The 16,947-nt window shown below is 44.7% G+C and overlaps 1 protein-coding gene across 1 annotated transcript in view; it reads left to right on the top strand.

Moving 5' to 3' along the window:
* LOC110486873 (transducin beta-like protein 3) overlaps positions 1–16,693 on the top strand; it is a 33,162-nt gene extending 16,469 nt beyond the window's left edge. The window contains exons 17-23 of the mRNA XM_036938977.1: positions 1,511–1,667; positions 8,136–8,194; positions 9,896–9,999; positions 11,671–11,742; positions 14,056–14,214; positions 14,488–14,581; positions 15,760–16,693. Of these exons, the coding sequence (XP_036794872.1) occupies positions 1,511–1,667; positions 8,136–8,194; positions 9,896–9,999; positions 11,671–11,742; positions 14,056–14,214; positions 14,488–14,581; positions 15,760–16,162 (1,048 nt within the window). The 3' untranslated portion in view covers positions 16,163–16,693. The remainder of the gene's footprint in view (positions 1–1,510; positions 1,668–8,135; positions 8,195–9,895; positions 10,000–11,670; positions 11,743–14,055; positions 14,215–14,487; positions 14,582–15,759) is intronic.
* Positions 16,694–16,947: the final 254 nt, after the last annotated feature.

Genomic DNA, 16,947 nt, shown 5'->3' on the forward strand with positions numbered 1-16,947 from the left:
TCTTCCCTCCTCTCTGTCTCTCTCTCTCTCTTCCCTCCTCTCTCTCTCTCTCTCCCCTCGTCTCTGTCTCTCTCTCTCTCTCTTCCCTCCTCTCTGTCTCTCTCTCTCTCTTCCCTCCTCTCTGTCTCTCTCTCTCTCTCTTCCCTCCTCTCTGTCTCTCTCTCTCTCTTCCCTCCTCTCTGTCTCTCTCTCTCTCTCTTCCCTCCTCTCTGTCTCTCTCTCTCTCTCTTCCCTCCTCTCTGTCTCTCTCTCTCTCTCTTCCCTCCTCTCTGTCTCTCTCTCTCTCTCTTCCCTCCTCTCTGTCTCTCTCTCTCTCTCTTCCCTCCTCTCTGTCTCTCTCTCTCTCTTCCCTCCTCTCTGTCTCTCTCTCTCTCTTCCCTCCTCTCTGTCTCTCTCTCTCTCTTCCCTCCTCTCTGTCTCTCTCTCTCTCTTCCCTCCTCTCTGTCTCTCTCTCTCTTCCCTCCTCTCTCTCTCTCTCTCTCTCTCTCTTCCCTCGTCTCTGTCTCTCTCTCTCTCTCTTCCCTCCTCTCTGTCTCTCTCTCTCTCTTCCCTCCTCTCTGTCTCTCTCTCTCTCTTCCCTCCTCTCTGTCTCTCTCTCTCTCTTCCCTCCTCTCTGTCTCTCTCTCTCTCTCTTCCCTCCTCTCTGTCTCTCTCTCTCTCTCTTCCCTCCTCTCTGTCTCTCTCTCTCTCTCTTCCCTCCTCTCTGTCTCTCTCTCTCTCTCTTCCCTCCTCTCTGTCTCTCTCTCTCTCTCTTCCCTCCTCTCTGTCTCTCTCTCTCTCTCTTCCCTCCTCTCTGTCTCTCTCTCTCTCTCTTCCCTCCTCTCTGTCTCTCTCTCTCTCTCTTCCCTCCTCTCTGTCTCTCTCTCTCTCTCTTCCCTCCTCTCTGTCTCTCTCTCTCTCTCTTCCCTCCTCTCTGTCTCTCTCTCTCTCTCTTCCCTCCTCTCTGTCTCTCTCTCTCTCTCTTCCCTCCTCTCTGTCTCTCTCTCTCTCTCTTCCCTCCTCTCTGTCTCTCTCTCTCTCTCTTCCCTCCTCTCTGTCTCTCTCTCTCTCTCTTCCCTCCTCTCTGTCTCTCTCTCTCTCTCTTCCCTCCTCTCTGTCTCTCTCTCTCTCTCTTCCCTCCTCTCTGTCTCTCTCTCTCTCTCTTCCCTCCTCTCTGTCTCTCTCTCTCTCTTCCCTCCTCTCTGTCTCTCTCTCTCTCTTCCCTCCTCTCTGTCTCTCTCTCTCTCTTCCCTCCTCTCTGTCTCTCTCTCTCTCTTCCCTCCTCTCTGTCTCTCTCTCTCTCTCTTCCCTCCTCTCTGTCTCTCTCTCTCTCTCTTCCCTCCTCTCTGTCTCTCTCTCTCTCTCTTCCCTCCTCTCTGTCTCTCTCTCTCTCTCTGTCTCCCCTTCTATCTCTCTCTCTCTCTTCCCTCCTCTCTCTCTCTCTTCCCTCTGTCTCTCTCTCTCTCTCTCTTCCCTCCTCTCTGTCTCTCTCTCGCTCTCTCTTCCCTCCTCTCTGTCTCTCTTTCTCCAGTGGGTCAGATGGGCTGGTCAAGCTGTGGACCATCAAGACCAACGAGTGTGTAAAGACGCTGGATGCCCACCAGGACAAGGTGTGGGGTCTCCACGCCACCAGGAAGGACGACCGCGTTGTCACCGCCTCGGCCGACTCCAACATCACTGTGTGGACGGTCAGTACTGGCCCTTGAGTTTGAATAATTAGAAATGCATGTAAAGCTTGTCCAGTTGGAAACCACGTTATGACCTGGTTAATATAGTACATATACTGTAAGTCAATTAATCCACCAACCAACCAGTCAGTCAGTCAGTCAAATCTATTTCAAAAGCCCTTTTTTCATCAGCAGTTGTCACAAAGTGCTTCAAAGTCTAGATAGGTAGATCCATGAGGGACAAGGCCTTAGAATGAGACGTATCTGCCTGGGGTATATCCATGAGGGACAAGGCCTTAGAATGAGACGTATCTGCCTGGGGTAGATCCATGAGGGACAAGGCCTTAGAATGAGACGTATCTGCCTGGGGTAGATCCATGAGGGACAAGACCTTAAAATGAGACGTATCTGCCTGGGGTAGATCCATGAGGGACAAGGCCTTAGAATGAGACGTATCTGCCTGGGGTAGATCCATGAGGGACAAGACCTTAAAATGAGACGTATCTGCCTGGGGTAGATCCATGAGGGACAAGGCCTTAGAATGAGATGTATCTGCCTGGGGTAGATCCATGAGGGACAAGGCCTTAGAAAGAGACGTATCTGCCTGGGGTAGATCCATGAGGGACAAGGCCTTAGAATGAGATGCATCTGCCTGGGGTAGATCCATGAGGGACAAGGCCTTAGAATGAGACGTATCTGCCTATACCGACACCATAGAAATAGAATTACTAGAAATGCTATTAGTCAGACTCTAACCTGTAAATTAGTAGATAACCAGCTGTATTGCCACTATAAAAACCTGTGATAGGAGCATTGCCAGCTCCATTTCCTGTGTCCTGGCTGAGTCCGACAAGGTTCACACAAGGTGCTTAAAGTACATGAATTTGGCACTCTGAAATTGAAGTACTGGAATATCTTGAAAATATGACATATTGGAAAAATGTATTGGTCTTGCAAATTAATTTCCAGGCAGACTACCGAGTTTTATTTCCATACGTGTCTCGTGCTCTGGTTGCCAGGTGAGCTCTGTCATTGCACCCACACTGGGTGGCAGTGTGGTTAGTGGTTAGAGCGTTGGGCCAGTAACCGAAAGGTTGCAAGATCGAATCCCCGAGCCCCGACAGTTAACCCACTGTTCCTAGGCCGTCATTGAAAATAAGAATTTGTTCTTAACTGACTTGCCTAGTTAAATAAAGGTAAAATGAACACTGCCACTTAGCCAGGCAGGTACAGAGCTGACTGATTAGACGCCACCAAACGTCACATACAGTGCCTTGCGAAAGTATTCGGCCCCCTTGAACTTTGCGACCTTTTGCCACATTTCAGGCTTCAAACATAAAGATATAAAACTGTATTTTTTTTGTGAAGAATCAACAACAAGTGGGACACAATCATGAAGTGGAACGACATTTATTGGATATTTCAAACTTTTTTTAACAGTTCAAAAACTGAAAAATTGGGCGTGCAAAATTATTCAGCCCCCTTAAGTTAATACTTTGTAGCGCCACCTTTTGCTGCGATTACAGCTGTAAGTCGCTTGGGGTATGTCTCTATCAGTTTTGCACATCGAGAGACTGAATTTTTTTCCCATTCCTCCTTACAAAACAGCTCGAGCTCAGTGAGGTTGGATGGAGAGCATTTGTGAACAGCAGTTTTCAGTTCTTTCCACAGATTTTCGATTGGATTCAGGTCTGGACTTTGTCTTGGCCATTCTAACACCTGGATATGTTTATTTTTGAACCATTCCATTGTAGATTTTGCTTTATGTTTTGGATCATTGTCTTGTTGGAAGACAAATCTCCGTCCCAGTCTCAGGTCTTTTGCAGACTCCATCAGGTTTTCTTCCAGAATGGTCCTGTATTTGGCTCCATCCATCTTCCCATCAATTTTAACCATCTTCCCTGTCCCTGCTGAAGAAAAGCAGGCCCAAACCATGATGCTGCCACCACCATGTTTGACAGTGGGGATGGTGTGTTCAGGGTGATGAGCTGTGTTGCTTTTACGCCAAACATAACGTTTTGCATTGTTGCCAAAAAGTTCAATTTTGGTTTCATCTGACCAGAGCACCTTCTTCCACATGTTTGGTGTGTCTCCCAGGTGGCTTGTGGCAAACTTTAAACAACACTTTTTATGGATATCTTTAAGAAATGGCTTTCTTCTTGCCACTCTTCCATAAAGGCCAGATTTGTGCAATATACGACTGATTGTTGTCCTATGGACAGAGTCTCCCACCTCAGCTGTAGATCTCTGCAGTTCATCCAGAGTGATCATGGGCCTCTTGGCTGCATCTCTGATCAGTCTTCTCCTTGTATGAGCTGAAAGTTTAGAGGGACGGCCAGGTCTTGGTAGATTCGCAGTGGTCTGATACTCCTTCCATTTCAATATTATCGCTTGCACAGTGCTCCTTGGGATGTTTAAAGCTTGGGAAATCTTTTTGTATCCAAATCCGGCTTTAAACTTCTTCACAACAGTATCTCGGACCTGCCTGGTGTGTTCCTTGTTCTTCATGATGCTCTCTGCGCTTTTAACGGACCTCTGAGACTATCACAGTGCAGGTGCATTTATACGGAGACTTGATTACACACAAGTGGATTGTATTTATCATCATTAGTCATTTAGGTCAACATTGGATCTTTCAGAGATCCTCACTGAACTTCTGGAGAGAGTTTGCTGCACTGAAAGTAAAGGGGCTGAATAATTTTGCACGCCCAATTTTTCAGTTTTTGATTTGTTAAAAAAGTTTGAAATATCCAATAAATGTCGTTCCACTTCATGATTGTGTCCCACTTGTTGATTCTTCACAAAAAAATACAGTTTTATATCTTTATGTTTGAAGCCTGAAATGTGGCACAATAATTTCGCAAGGCACTGTAGCTAAAATGCCAGGCAAATGTAGATTCAACCCTGCCTGGCAAGATATTGACTGAGTTTTGCCAGATCCAACCAGGGATGTAGTGGAGGGTGAACACCGTTTACGCACCTTTTCATTTGTGACATAGCGTTTGATAACCTTTGTAAAAATGTCATTATCGGGAGAACGACTGGAATCATGAATGATTCATTATGCTCGTTATGTTCGCCTGCTCCCCCAGATTTGCCTTGTTAGCAGTGTATTCATTCACTACTCTGTCCAACGGGAAACACTACCCACGACATAGCATGGGCTGAGAGGTGAAATCAACTACCTCAGCCCAGACCTACAGTGGCACGTAGCGGAGAGACTCTGCTGACAGTGGAAATTATTTTAACATCCCTCAACTCCTGCCGTGTCAACAGACACCCGCCAAACAACCCCTCCCTGCCTCTCAGAGAATGAGTGTACAACTGGTAAATAGTCACTGATACTTCAGTCAGATGTCTAGCCTGCTATGTAGCGCAAGGGCTCTGGTTATTAGCCCGGTAGCTAGCTGGCTAGAAGGATTAAGTTAGAAGCTAACGTTGAGCAGAGCCTGACCCCCAGCAGGAGTAGTTGACTGAAATGAACCTAGCTATAATCAAAAGATTGGCTACTATAAGTTCTCATAACAAAATAAATGTTCTTTGTAGTGAGATGGTGGTGAGTCAGGCTGTAATGAAGGAGGAAGAGGAGATGCACAGAGAGAGGAAGCATTGAAGCCAGCAGGGAGTGAAGTGGTTCCCTGAGAGAGTCTTTAATCTTATCAAATACTAACCTTCACTTCAGTCTATGTCATGGAAAGAGCTCATACCATTGCATTACTTCCTGTTAACCTCAGTGAGTACCATGTCATTTCCGGGTATAACTCCCCTAGGCATTGGTGACAGGTTTCATGATGATGATTTGGAAGCATTGCTGACCTCATGGCTGTGGTTATTCTACAGAAATTGTACCTTAAGGAAACATCAACTGAAAAGCTGATGTGGTAATGAGTGTGTCCTGTATCATGTGCTGTATGTTACCACCACTTCATCTGATTCCTTGATGTTTAGGAGAAGACAACTCCTATTGTCATAGTAACTCCAGACGTGACCGCTATCTCTGTGCAGATGATGTCTGCCAGGATGCAGTGGTAAATAAAGTTCTTCATGTGGTCTATATAACACCTCCATCTGCCAGGATGCAGTGGTAAATAAAGGTCTTCATGTGGTCTATATAACACCTCCATCTGCCAGGATGCAGTGGTAAATAAAGGTCTTCATGTGGTCTATATAACACCTCCATCTGCCAGGATGCAGTGGTAAATAAAGGTCTTCATGTGGTCTATATAACACCTCCATCTGCCAGGATGCAGTGGTAAATAAAGGTCTTCATGCGGTCTATATAACACCTCCATCTGCCAGGATGCAGTGGTAAATAAAGGTCTATATAACACCTCCATCTGCCAGGATGCAGTGGTAAATAAAGGTCTTCATGCGGTCTATATAACACCTCCATCTGCCAGGATGCAGTGGTAAATAAAGGTCTTCATGCGGTCTATATAACACCTCCATCTGCCAGGATGCAGTGGTAAATAAAGGTCTATATAACACCTCCATCTGCCAGGATGCAGTGGTAAATAAAGGTCTTCATGCGGTCTGTATAACACCTCCATCTGCCAGGATGCAGTGGTAAATAAAGGTCTTCATGCGGTCTGTATAACACCTCCATCTGCCAGGATGCAGTGGTAAATAAAGGTCTTCATGCGGTCTATATAACACCTCCATCTGCCAGGATGCAGTGGTAAATAAAGGTCTATATAACACCTCCATCTGCCAGGATGCAGTGGTAAATAAAGGTCTTCATGCGGTCTATATAACACCTCCATCTGCCAGGATGCAGTGGTAAATAAAGGTCTATATAACACCTCCATCTGCCAGGATGCAGTGGTAAATAAAGGTCTTCATGCGGTCTATATAACACCTCCATCTGCCAGGATGCAGTGGTAAATAAAGGTCTATATAACACCTCCATCTGCCAGGATGCAGTGGTAAATAAAGGTCTTCATGCGGTCTGTATAACGCCTCCATCTGCCAGGATGCAGTGGTAAATAAAGGTCTTCATGTGGTCTATATAACACCTCCATCTGCCAGGATGCAGTGGTAAATAAAGGTCTTCATGTGGTCTATATAACACCTCCATCTGCCAGGATGCAGTGGTAAATAAAGTTCTTCATGTGGTCTATATAACACCTCCATCTGCCAGGATGCAGTGGTAAATAAAGGTCTTCATGTGGTCTATATAACACCTCCATCTGCCAGGATGCAGTGGTAAATAAAGGTCTTCATGTGGTCTATATAACACCTCCATCTGCCAGGATGCAGTGGTAAATAAAGGTCTTCATGTGGTCTATATAACACCTCCATCTGCCAGGATGCAGTGGTAAATAAAGGTCTTCATGCGGTCTATATAACACCTCCATCTGCCAGGATGCAGTGGTAAATAAAGGTCTATATAACACCTCCATCTGCCAGGATGCAGTGGTAAATAAAGGTCTTCATGCGGTCTATATAACACCTCCATCTGCCAGGATGCAGTGGTAAATAAAGGTCTTCATGCGGTCTATATAACACCTCCATCTGCCAGGATGCAGTGGTAAATAAAGGTCTATATAACACCTCCATCTGCCAGGATGCAGTGGTAAATAAAGGTCTTCATGCGGTCTGTATAACACCTCCATCTGCCAGGATGCAGTGGTAAATAAAGGTCTTCATGCGGTCTGTATAACACCTCCATCTGCCAGGATGCAGTGGTAAATAAAGGTCTTCATGCGGTCTATATAACACCTCCATCTGCCAGGATGCAGTGGTAAATAAAGGTCTATATAACACCTCCATCTGCCAGGATGCAGTGGTAAATAAAGGTCTTCATGCGGTCTATATAACACCTCCATCTGCCAGGATGCAGTGGTAAATAAAGGTCTATATAACACCTCCATCTGCCAGGATGCAGTGGTAAATAAAGGTCTTCATGCGGTCTGTATAACGCCTCCATCTGCCAGGATGCAGTGGTAAATAAAGGTCTTCATGCGGTCTATATAACACCTCCATCTGCCAGGATGCAGTGGTAAATACTAGTCATGGAGATGGTCACCCATCCTCTTGTATGCTGCATACCTGCCTGTATTATGAAAGATGGGAACTCAGCCTGTTACATAAGTGTTCCTCGAAGCTAATGAAACCAGGCAACGCCTCGTGTGCCACTTCATGCCAAGAACGATTCAGAAATGACACCAGAATGGAATTTGAACTTGGCCGTGATATCCATTGCGTTTCAGATCTTTATGAAAAGGATTAATGAAAGGTGTGAATACTGAGTTAATGTAAATTAGCTTAGTGAGTGTCTTGGTACTCTAACTATTCCAACTATTGTCACACCCATCCTAGGTCTTCTAGTGATTCAGGTTAAGTTTTAAACTAGATGCTATATGTCTTTAAAACTGGGGGTATATTTGTAGGGCAAATCTAGAACTGTTACTTAGCCAGACAGTTATGTTGTTGTATAAATTGAATGAGTGAGATGATAAATGTATTGTGTGTGCCTTTCCCCTGTAGGATGTGACCGAGGTGGAGCAGGCAGAGGAGCAGGCGAAGCAGGAAGACCAGATACTCAAGTGAGTTCACCTTTGATACAGATATCAACTGGGCATTTAACATCCTTCGATACAGATATCAACTGGGCATTAAACATCCTTCACCTTTGATACAGATATCAACTGGGCATTAAAACATCCTTCACCTTCAATACAGATATCAACTGGGCATTAAAACATCCTTCACCTTCAATACAGATATCAACTGGGTATTAAAACATCCTTTAGTACAGATATCAACTGGGCATTAAAACATCCTTCACCTTCGATACAGATATCAACTGGGCATTAAAACATCCTTTAGTACAGATATCAACTGGGCATTAAAACATCCTTCACCTTCGATACAGATATCAACTGGGCATTAAAACATCATTTAGTACAGATATCAACTGGGCATTAAAACATCCTTCACCTTCGATACAGATATCAACTGGGCATTAAAACATCCTTCACCTTCAATACAGATATCAACTGGGCATTAAAACATCCTTTAGTACAGATGGTTCAGTTGGTTGGAGCATTGTGCTGACAGACAAAGGTTGAGGGTTTGATTTTTTCTTGGGACATACAGGGCATATAGGTTTTAAATGTAGGTGGTTCAGCAAATGCACTGAAATTCCAATTCTTCAATGCTTTTCAATGAGGACAATTTGGAACTGGAATTTGGTTTACTTTCAGTGGTCAGTTTAGGGTAAGTGGTTCATTTTAGTGTCAGCAGTTCACTTGAGGGTCAGTGGTTAAACTAGGGTCATTGGTTAATTTTAATATCAGTGGTTCACTTTAGGGTCAGTGGTTAAACTAGGGTCATTGGTTTAGTTTAGGGTCATGGTTGGTGAGGGGGTTAGTATTCTGAGTTTAACCACCCATTTTCTTTCTTCCAACAGCTGATAAATATCTACAGATCAAGGGTTTGTTAGACCAATGTTTGCCCACTGCCTAACCACACTAGAGGTCAGAAGTCCAGGTGGATAACATGTCCTATTTACATACTTCTAATCTCACACACACACACACACACACACACTCACACTCACACTCACACACACACACGGTGGTGGAGGTCCAGACATAGAAATGTTGTCTTCCCTTTGGTCCCCCTGTTAGTGTTCCTTTTAAAAGTCACGACCTGTTGTCTGGAACCATATGTAAGGACAACCACGGGGATTGATAAGACTGTCCACCCACCACTGGTTTCTCATACACTATAGTGTACCTCTGTGCATGGACCACCCAGCTGAGCTAATGGCTGCAGAAATACTACCTCTGTCTGAAGGAAACAGCCTCCGGCTAAATAAAGAGCTGGTGTGTGATGATGAGCGTGTAATATATCTTGTTTCTGAACGTCGCCGCCACTTCATCTGATTCCTTTACATTTAGCAGAAGACAGCAACTCCTATGGACTGACCTCTGTGCAGATGATGTATGATGTTTTAATTTCTGAATAATAGTGAAGGAATCAAACCACTGATGCCAGAGAGAGAAATAATATGACAATGACCATAGGAGTTGCATGCGTGTGTTTGTGCGTCTTTTCTGGGTCGTGTTTATTAGGGCACGTTAACGTTTTAAGACGTTTTGCTGTGGGAAACAAAGATGTGCGTTTCTTATTGGACAGATCCAGGTGGTCCCTCACTGTCCCAGTCCTGTTTTGTGCGTAATGAACGCAGCCCCGTTTTTTTTCTACTTTCAGATGTAGTGGTGTGTTGTTGTGTTGTGCAGGAAACAGGAGCTGTCTAACCTGCTTCATGAGAAGAAGTACCTGAAGGCTCTGGGCCTGGCCATCTCCCTGGACCAGCCACACACTGTGCTCAAAGTCATTAAAGGTATAATTCTGTCCTCTCTCGCTTCTTCTATATCCTACTACACATCCACACACACACCGTTTCCACGTCATCAAAGGTACATTTCTCTACCCTCTGTCTCTAGTCTCTCACATGCTTTCTCCACACTGTACATACAGCATGTTGATCATCCAGATTCTTCCTCACATCTCCAGAAATAGCTGCTGGATTCCACATTGCTAATGTTGTCACTCACCTTCCACCCTGTCACTACCTATTATCCTACTTTTTCCTCTGTATTACTCCCTCAGTCCTCCAGGCACTAGTGTAGACTAGACCTGCGGAAACTCTACATAACGAGGGTAGCCTAGTGATTAGAGCGTTGGACTAGTAACCGGAAGGTTGCAAGTTCAAACCCCCGAGCTGACAAGGTCGTTCTGCCCCTGAACAGGCAGTTAACCCACCGTTCCTAGGCCGCCATTGAAAATAAGAATTTGTTCTTAACTGACTTGCCTAGAATAAATTAAATAAAGGTTAAATAAAAAATAAAAACATTACTCAGTAACCAGTTCAGACTCTCTAAACCTCTCTGTCATTAAGTTAATGGATGACGTGACCTGCATACAGACAGGTCCACTGACAGTCTGACACCAAGGCCTTCGAGGCAAATAGACTAAATGGAGCAAATCACTCTGCCCACATTCCAGGCCTTTATGTTCCCTACCTTCTTCTGAGCCAAAACATATATAGTTGTGCATAGGTACACTTTAGTGTTTGTTTATCGAAACAAAGAAGATATACTTGTTTTAGACATTCCTTGTATTGATCATGGATGAGAGAGACTGGGTGGTGTTCATTAGGGCAAAACGTTGCACAACAAGAATTATATTTCTCATTTTACAAGTTCCGATAGTGCCAGCCCGTTTCGGACCGTTTCCTTCCGTCTCGTGCCTATTGAACATGGCCTGAGAGAGATCAGGTTCTGAGCTAAATGAAGGTACAGTTTATAAACACAGGAGTGTTCACGTACTCAGTGTTTAGGCATTTTTGGTGTTGGGAACATCATGTGTATATAGTCAACACACTAGTGCAGCTCCAAAACAACATGTCCTCTTATAACTACTTCGAACACATTCTGTTTAACATATTGAAACTCTAACAACATATAACATACGTGTGTTAAAAATACTTATTTAGGACAAGTCAAGAACTGAAGGGTAATGGCTTTAAAAATGGCATATGTATATACACATTTTAAATTCATATGTAGTTAAAATGACTGCCTCGGCACTTTAAAATAACTGTATGGGAGAGACTAGGGTTCCATGTTTGACCGTGAAGGATTGGTCAGAGGTCATTGTATTGGCATAACAATGGACCGTCATACTGACACTAGAGGGTCTAGAATGGGGTTGTAGACAGGGTGGGTCACTTAGGTCATGATGATGCGTACAAGGCTGCATCCCAAATAGCACCCTATTTACTATCTAGTGCACTACTTTTGCTCACCATAGAGCTCTGGTCAAAAGTAATGCAGTTTGTAGGGAAAGTTGCAGTTATGGAGGTCTTTAATAGACTGGCCATTGAACTTAGGTTATGTATGGTGTGCCATGACCCTGGTTATGTGTGCCAGGATCATAGGCTTCTATATCTGATGTGGGTTACTCTGTGTGTACTGTCTGTGACCTCGTGACTTTCCTGTGTGGCCTCTAGCGATCCGCCAGGGGGAAAATGGTGCTAAGCAGCTGGAGAAGACTGTGCTGAAACTGCGTCAGGACCAGAAAGGTGAGGTCAGAAAGGATTGGGATATACTAAGCTGGTCCAAAAAAAACAGTTTTTACTACGTTGCAGAACATTCTGAAAACGTTTTGTGCTTGGTGGGTATCCAATATAGTGATGGAGCCACATGATAACGGCCCGTGATAAAGCTCCGTGTATGGTAATGTCCCGTGATACAGCTCTGTGTTTGGTAATGGCCCGTGATAAAGGTCTGTGTTTGGTAATGGCCCGTGATAAAGGTCTGTGTTTGGTAATGGCCCGTGATAAAGGCCTGTGTATAGTAATGGCCCGTGATACAGCTCTGTGTATGGTAATGGCCCGTGATAAAGGTCTGTGTTTGGTAATGGCCCGTGATAAAGGTCTGTGTTTGGTAATGGCCCGTGATAAAGCTCCGTGTATGGTAATGGCCCGTGATAAAGCTCTGTGTATGGTAATTGCCCGTGATAAAGGTCTGTGTATGGTAATGGCCCGTGATAAAGGTCTGTGTATGGTAATGGCCCGTGATACAGGTCTGTGTATGGTAATGGCCCGTGATACAGCTCTGTGTATGGTAATGGACCGTGATAAAGGTCTGTGTATGGTAATGGCCCGTGATACAGCTCTGTGTATGGTAATGGCCCGTGATAAAGGTCTGTGTATGGTAATGGCCCGTGATAAAGGTCTGTGTATGGTAATGGCCCGTGATAAAGGTCTGTGTTTGGTAATGGCCCGTGATAAAGGTCTGTGTTTGGTAATGGCCCGTGATAAAGGTCTGTGTATGGTAATGGCCCGTGATAAAGGTCTGTGTATGGTAATGGCCTGTGATAAAGGTCTGTGTATGGTAATGGTCCGTGATAAAGGTCTGTGTTTGGTAATGGTCCGTGTATGGTAATGGCCCGTGATAAAGGTCTGTGTATGGTAATGGCCTGTGATAAAGGTCTGTGTATGGTAATGGCCTGTGATAAAGGTCTGTGTATGGCAATGGCCTGTGATAAAGGTCTGTGTATGGTAATGGTCCGTGATAAAGGTCTGTGTTTGGTAATGGTCCGTGTATGGTAATGGCCCGTGATAAAGGTCTGTGTATGGTAATGGTCCGTGATAAAGGTCTGTGTATGGTAATGGCCCGTGATAAAGGTCTGTGTATGGTAATGGCCCGTGATAAAGGTCTGTGTATGGTAATGGTCCGTGATAAAGGCCTGTGTATGGTAATGGCCTGTGATACAGGTCTGTGTATGGTAATGGCCCGTGATAAAGGTCTGTGTATGGTAATGGTCCGTGATAAAGGTCTGTGTATGGTAATGGCCCGTGATAAAGGTCTGTGTATGGTAATGGCCTGTGATAAAGGTCTGTGTATGGTAATGGTCCGTGATAAAGGCCTGTGTATGGTAATGGCCTGTGATACAGGTCTGTGTATGGTAATGGCCCGTGATAAAGGTCTGTGTATGGTAATGGCCCGTGATACAGCTCTGTGTATGGTAAAGGCCCGTGATAAAGGTCTGTGTATGGTAATGGCCTGTGATAAAGGTCTGTGTATGGTAATGGTCCGTGATAAAGGTCTGTGTTTGGTAATGGTCCGTGTATGGTAATGGCCCGTGATAAAGGTCTGTGTATGGTAATGGCCTGTGATAAAGGTCTGTGTATGGTAATGGCCTGTGATAAAGGTCTGTGTATGGCAATGGCCTGTGATAAAGGTCTGTGTATGGTAATGGTCCGTGATAATGGTCTGTGTAAGGTAATGGCCCGTGATAAAGGTCTGTGTATGGTAATGGCCCGTGATAAAGGTCTGTGTATGGTAATGGTCCGTGATAAAGGTCTGTGTATGGTAATGGTCCGTGATAAAGGTCTGTGTATGGTAATGGCCCGTGATAAAGGTCTGTGTATGGTAATGGCCCATGATAAAGGTCTGTGTATGGTAATGGCCCGTGATAAAGGTCTGTGTATGGTAATGGCCCGTGATAAAGGTCTGTGTATGGTAATGGCCCGTGATAAAGGTCTGTGTATGGTAATGGTCCGTGATAAAGTTCTGTGTATGGTAATGGTCCGTGATAAAGGTCTGTGTATGGTAATGGCCCGTGATAAAGGTCTGTGTATGGTAATGGCGCGTGATAAAGGTCTGTGTAAGGTAATGGCCCGTGATAAAGGTCTGTGTATGGTAATGGCCCGTGATAAAGGTCTGTGTATGGTAATGGCCCGTGATAAAGGTCTGTGTATGGTAATGGCCCGTGATAAAGGTCTGTGTATGGTAATGGTCCGTGATAAAGGTCTGTGTATGGTAAAGGCCCATGATAAAGTTCCGGGTATGTTAATTGTAATTGACTCCCTCTACCCCCCCCCCCCCAGAGTCTATGCTGCGCTACTGTGCTGTGTGGAACACCAATGCCCGGAGCTGTCTGGACGCCCAGGCTGTGATCCAGGTGATGCTCACACACCTTTCCCCTGAAGAGCTGCTCCAGTACCAAGGAGCACGCGCACACCTGGAGGGACTCATACCATACACTGGTGAGGTGGGGGGTGTGTGTGTTAGTCACATTGATGTATAGACTCACGCCAGACGTGACAACTACCTCTGTGCAGATGATGTATGATGTTTTAATTTCTGAATAATAGTGAAGGAATCAAACCACTGATGCCAGAGAAAGTGTCTGCTGATTGTGTGTGTGATGGTGTCTGCTGATTGTGTGTGTGTGTGTGATGGTGTCTGCTGATTGTGTGTGTGTGTGATGGTGTCCACTACAGTTCCCTTGTTTGATTGGACACTGTTCGTCCCTGCAGAGAGACACATGCAAAGGATAGGCCGTCTGCTGCAGGCCTCCATGTTCCTGGACTACATGTGGCAGAAGATGAGAGTGACAGGAGCTCCAGCCAGGTGAGGAGGACCAGGGGAGAGCCTTAAACACAACACCCACCAATCACAATCCAGGGCTTATACTAACGCTACACAGCCTTGCCTAATGACTTTCAATTTTTTTTTCAAATACATTGCTTTTAGAAAGATTCAGAATAAAAAACACATACATTTCATTGTTTCGAGTTTCTTTTAATAGGGATTGATAGCGATGACAGGATTCGCCCTAAAACAGATTCTAACATACACTTAAGTGTGATTAACTTAGTCTTCCATCAATATCACTGCTTTGATTGAAGTGGAAATTCGACTTAAGCAATAGTTAGGATTCGCTTCTCTGAAATGAAAGACATGTTCAATTGTTTGATTTCATGTTTCCTTGTAGCCTTCTAAGTAACTTCGTAGTAAGACGCAGTCATCCGACCTATCAGCGTTGACAGTATGCCACGCCTGAAGGTTGCTCTAGAACTAATCTGAGTCTAGAACAATGGCTGTTGTTGTTCATAGGAATGTATCTGGGCAAGAGAGATGACTTTCATATATCTGCGGTTTGAGACCAATACCTGTGTAACCAACCTGATGTTTTTACTGTAAGTACTGTAGTAGACTTCATTCTGAAACCACATTCCCTCTCTATGGCTGCTTCACAAATGGCACCCTATTGCCTATATACAAGTGCACTGCTTTTCACTAGGGCTCTGGTCTAAAGTAGTGCACTACATAGGGAATATGGTGCCATTTGGGACACCGTTTATAAGCTTTGTCAGCACTGTAATGATGAATAACAAACGGATTGAGGAATGTTAACAGCGATAACCAGGTACTGGAATCAGCAGGAGATCAATCAGAGGCTGTACAACCACATACTGTACCATGGAGAGTAAATTCCAATAAATCAACACTGAAACATCTGGAAGAATGAGGCTGTAGGTCAGGTTTGAAGAATGATTATTTTAAGTCATTGTCATGGGTCAAGCATAAAGATGTCTTCTGCAGTACCCTAATGTATGATGTGATAGGAAGTATGCAGCAGAGCCTAATTCTTCAACATGGTCTTAAGACCCAATAAGAATCCAGCTAGAGTCCAGCTTCAGGAAACACGGAAGAGCAAACATGGGTCTGGGTGACACGTGAATTATATGGATATTTGACCTCCTTTGTTGTTTGTTGCTGATGTGTGATGTCATATCCTTTTACAGTATGGACTCGCAGGATGAGGAGATGGACACCGCCTCTCTTCAGGTGCCACACCCCCTGTTCATGATTAACAAGCGACCAGGTGAAGGGGGAGATGGGACTAAGGAACAGGGGGATGGAGAGGAGAGATGGAATGAGGGAGAGGCGGAGGAGGATGGTGGTCTCGAGGAAGATACCAACTGCCCGGCCAACATGGAGGATGATGATGATGATGAAGTCAGTATCACCAGGAAAGCCTCAGTCAGGGGACAAAGGGAAGAAAATGGACAGAACGGGAAAAAAAATGGCAACCATCACTCTGGCAGTGAGGAGAGTTCAAGAGAGGAGGACCGGGGAGACCAAACAGAGGCTGAGATCTTCCTGTCTGCAGCATCCCTTCCACCCCTCCAAGCAATCATCAGCTGATGGCAGACTGTCTGACATCAAGCCCACTAAGGATGCCTGAGTGTGAACCCGCGGGAGTCTCCTTCAGCATGGACCACTGCCTGGAGCAACAGTGTGGCTTTATAGACACTGACGGACAGAGAAGCAGGTCCTGAACGACCTTTTATAATAAACTGGTTTTGAGGTCGATAGGCCTGGCTGGAAACCATTTTGGAAAACCGTGTAATTTTTCATAAATAGTGCCACAAGTTTTTCCTGACCATGTTAGCTCATCGGGAAAAACTCTGGGTGCTATTGGAAGCCTGCTAATGGTACCTAGTGGAAGCCTGCTACTGGTACCTAGTGGAAGCCTGCTACTGGTACCTAGTGGAAGCCTGCTACTAGAGGTCAGAAATTGTCGAGGCTCTACCTGTAACTTCTTCCCCATTCTTCAACAGAAACCAGTGCTTGTGAATTTTTATATTTGTATGTTGTTGTGCAGTCCTGCTCTTCCACATAAACAACACATTTTGTTTGTCATGTTTACAAATGCATCTGGAATAAAATGTATGCCTTGTATTTATTGTGCTCCTTTTTTTAATAAGTTTGTATTCATTTTAAACATCAACCAATGTGTTCATGTAAAAGAGTGTTTGAAGACTTAACTTATTTAACATAAAATTCCCATAGGAGCATAAACCACGACACAGGAAAGGGTGAAAAGGTCAAGCCTTCATTCCTTTGCCACATTATTAGACTGGTCCAGCCTGTTAAGCATATTGTGATCTGGGATCTCTGGGATCTCTGGTATAAACCAGTGGACTCAG

The sequence above is a fragment of the Oncorhynchus mykiss genome, chromosome 12 (genome assembly GCF_013265735.2).
Source record: "Oncorhynchus mykiss isolate Arlee chromosome 12, USDA_OmykA_1.1, whole genome shotgun sequence".
Lineage (NCBI taxonomy): Eukaryota > Metazoa > Chordata > Actinopteri > Salmoniformes > Salmonidae > Oncorhynchus > Oncorhynchus mykiss.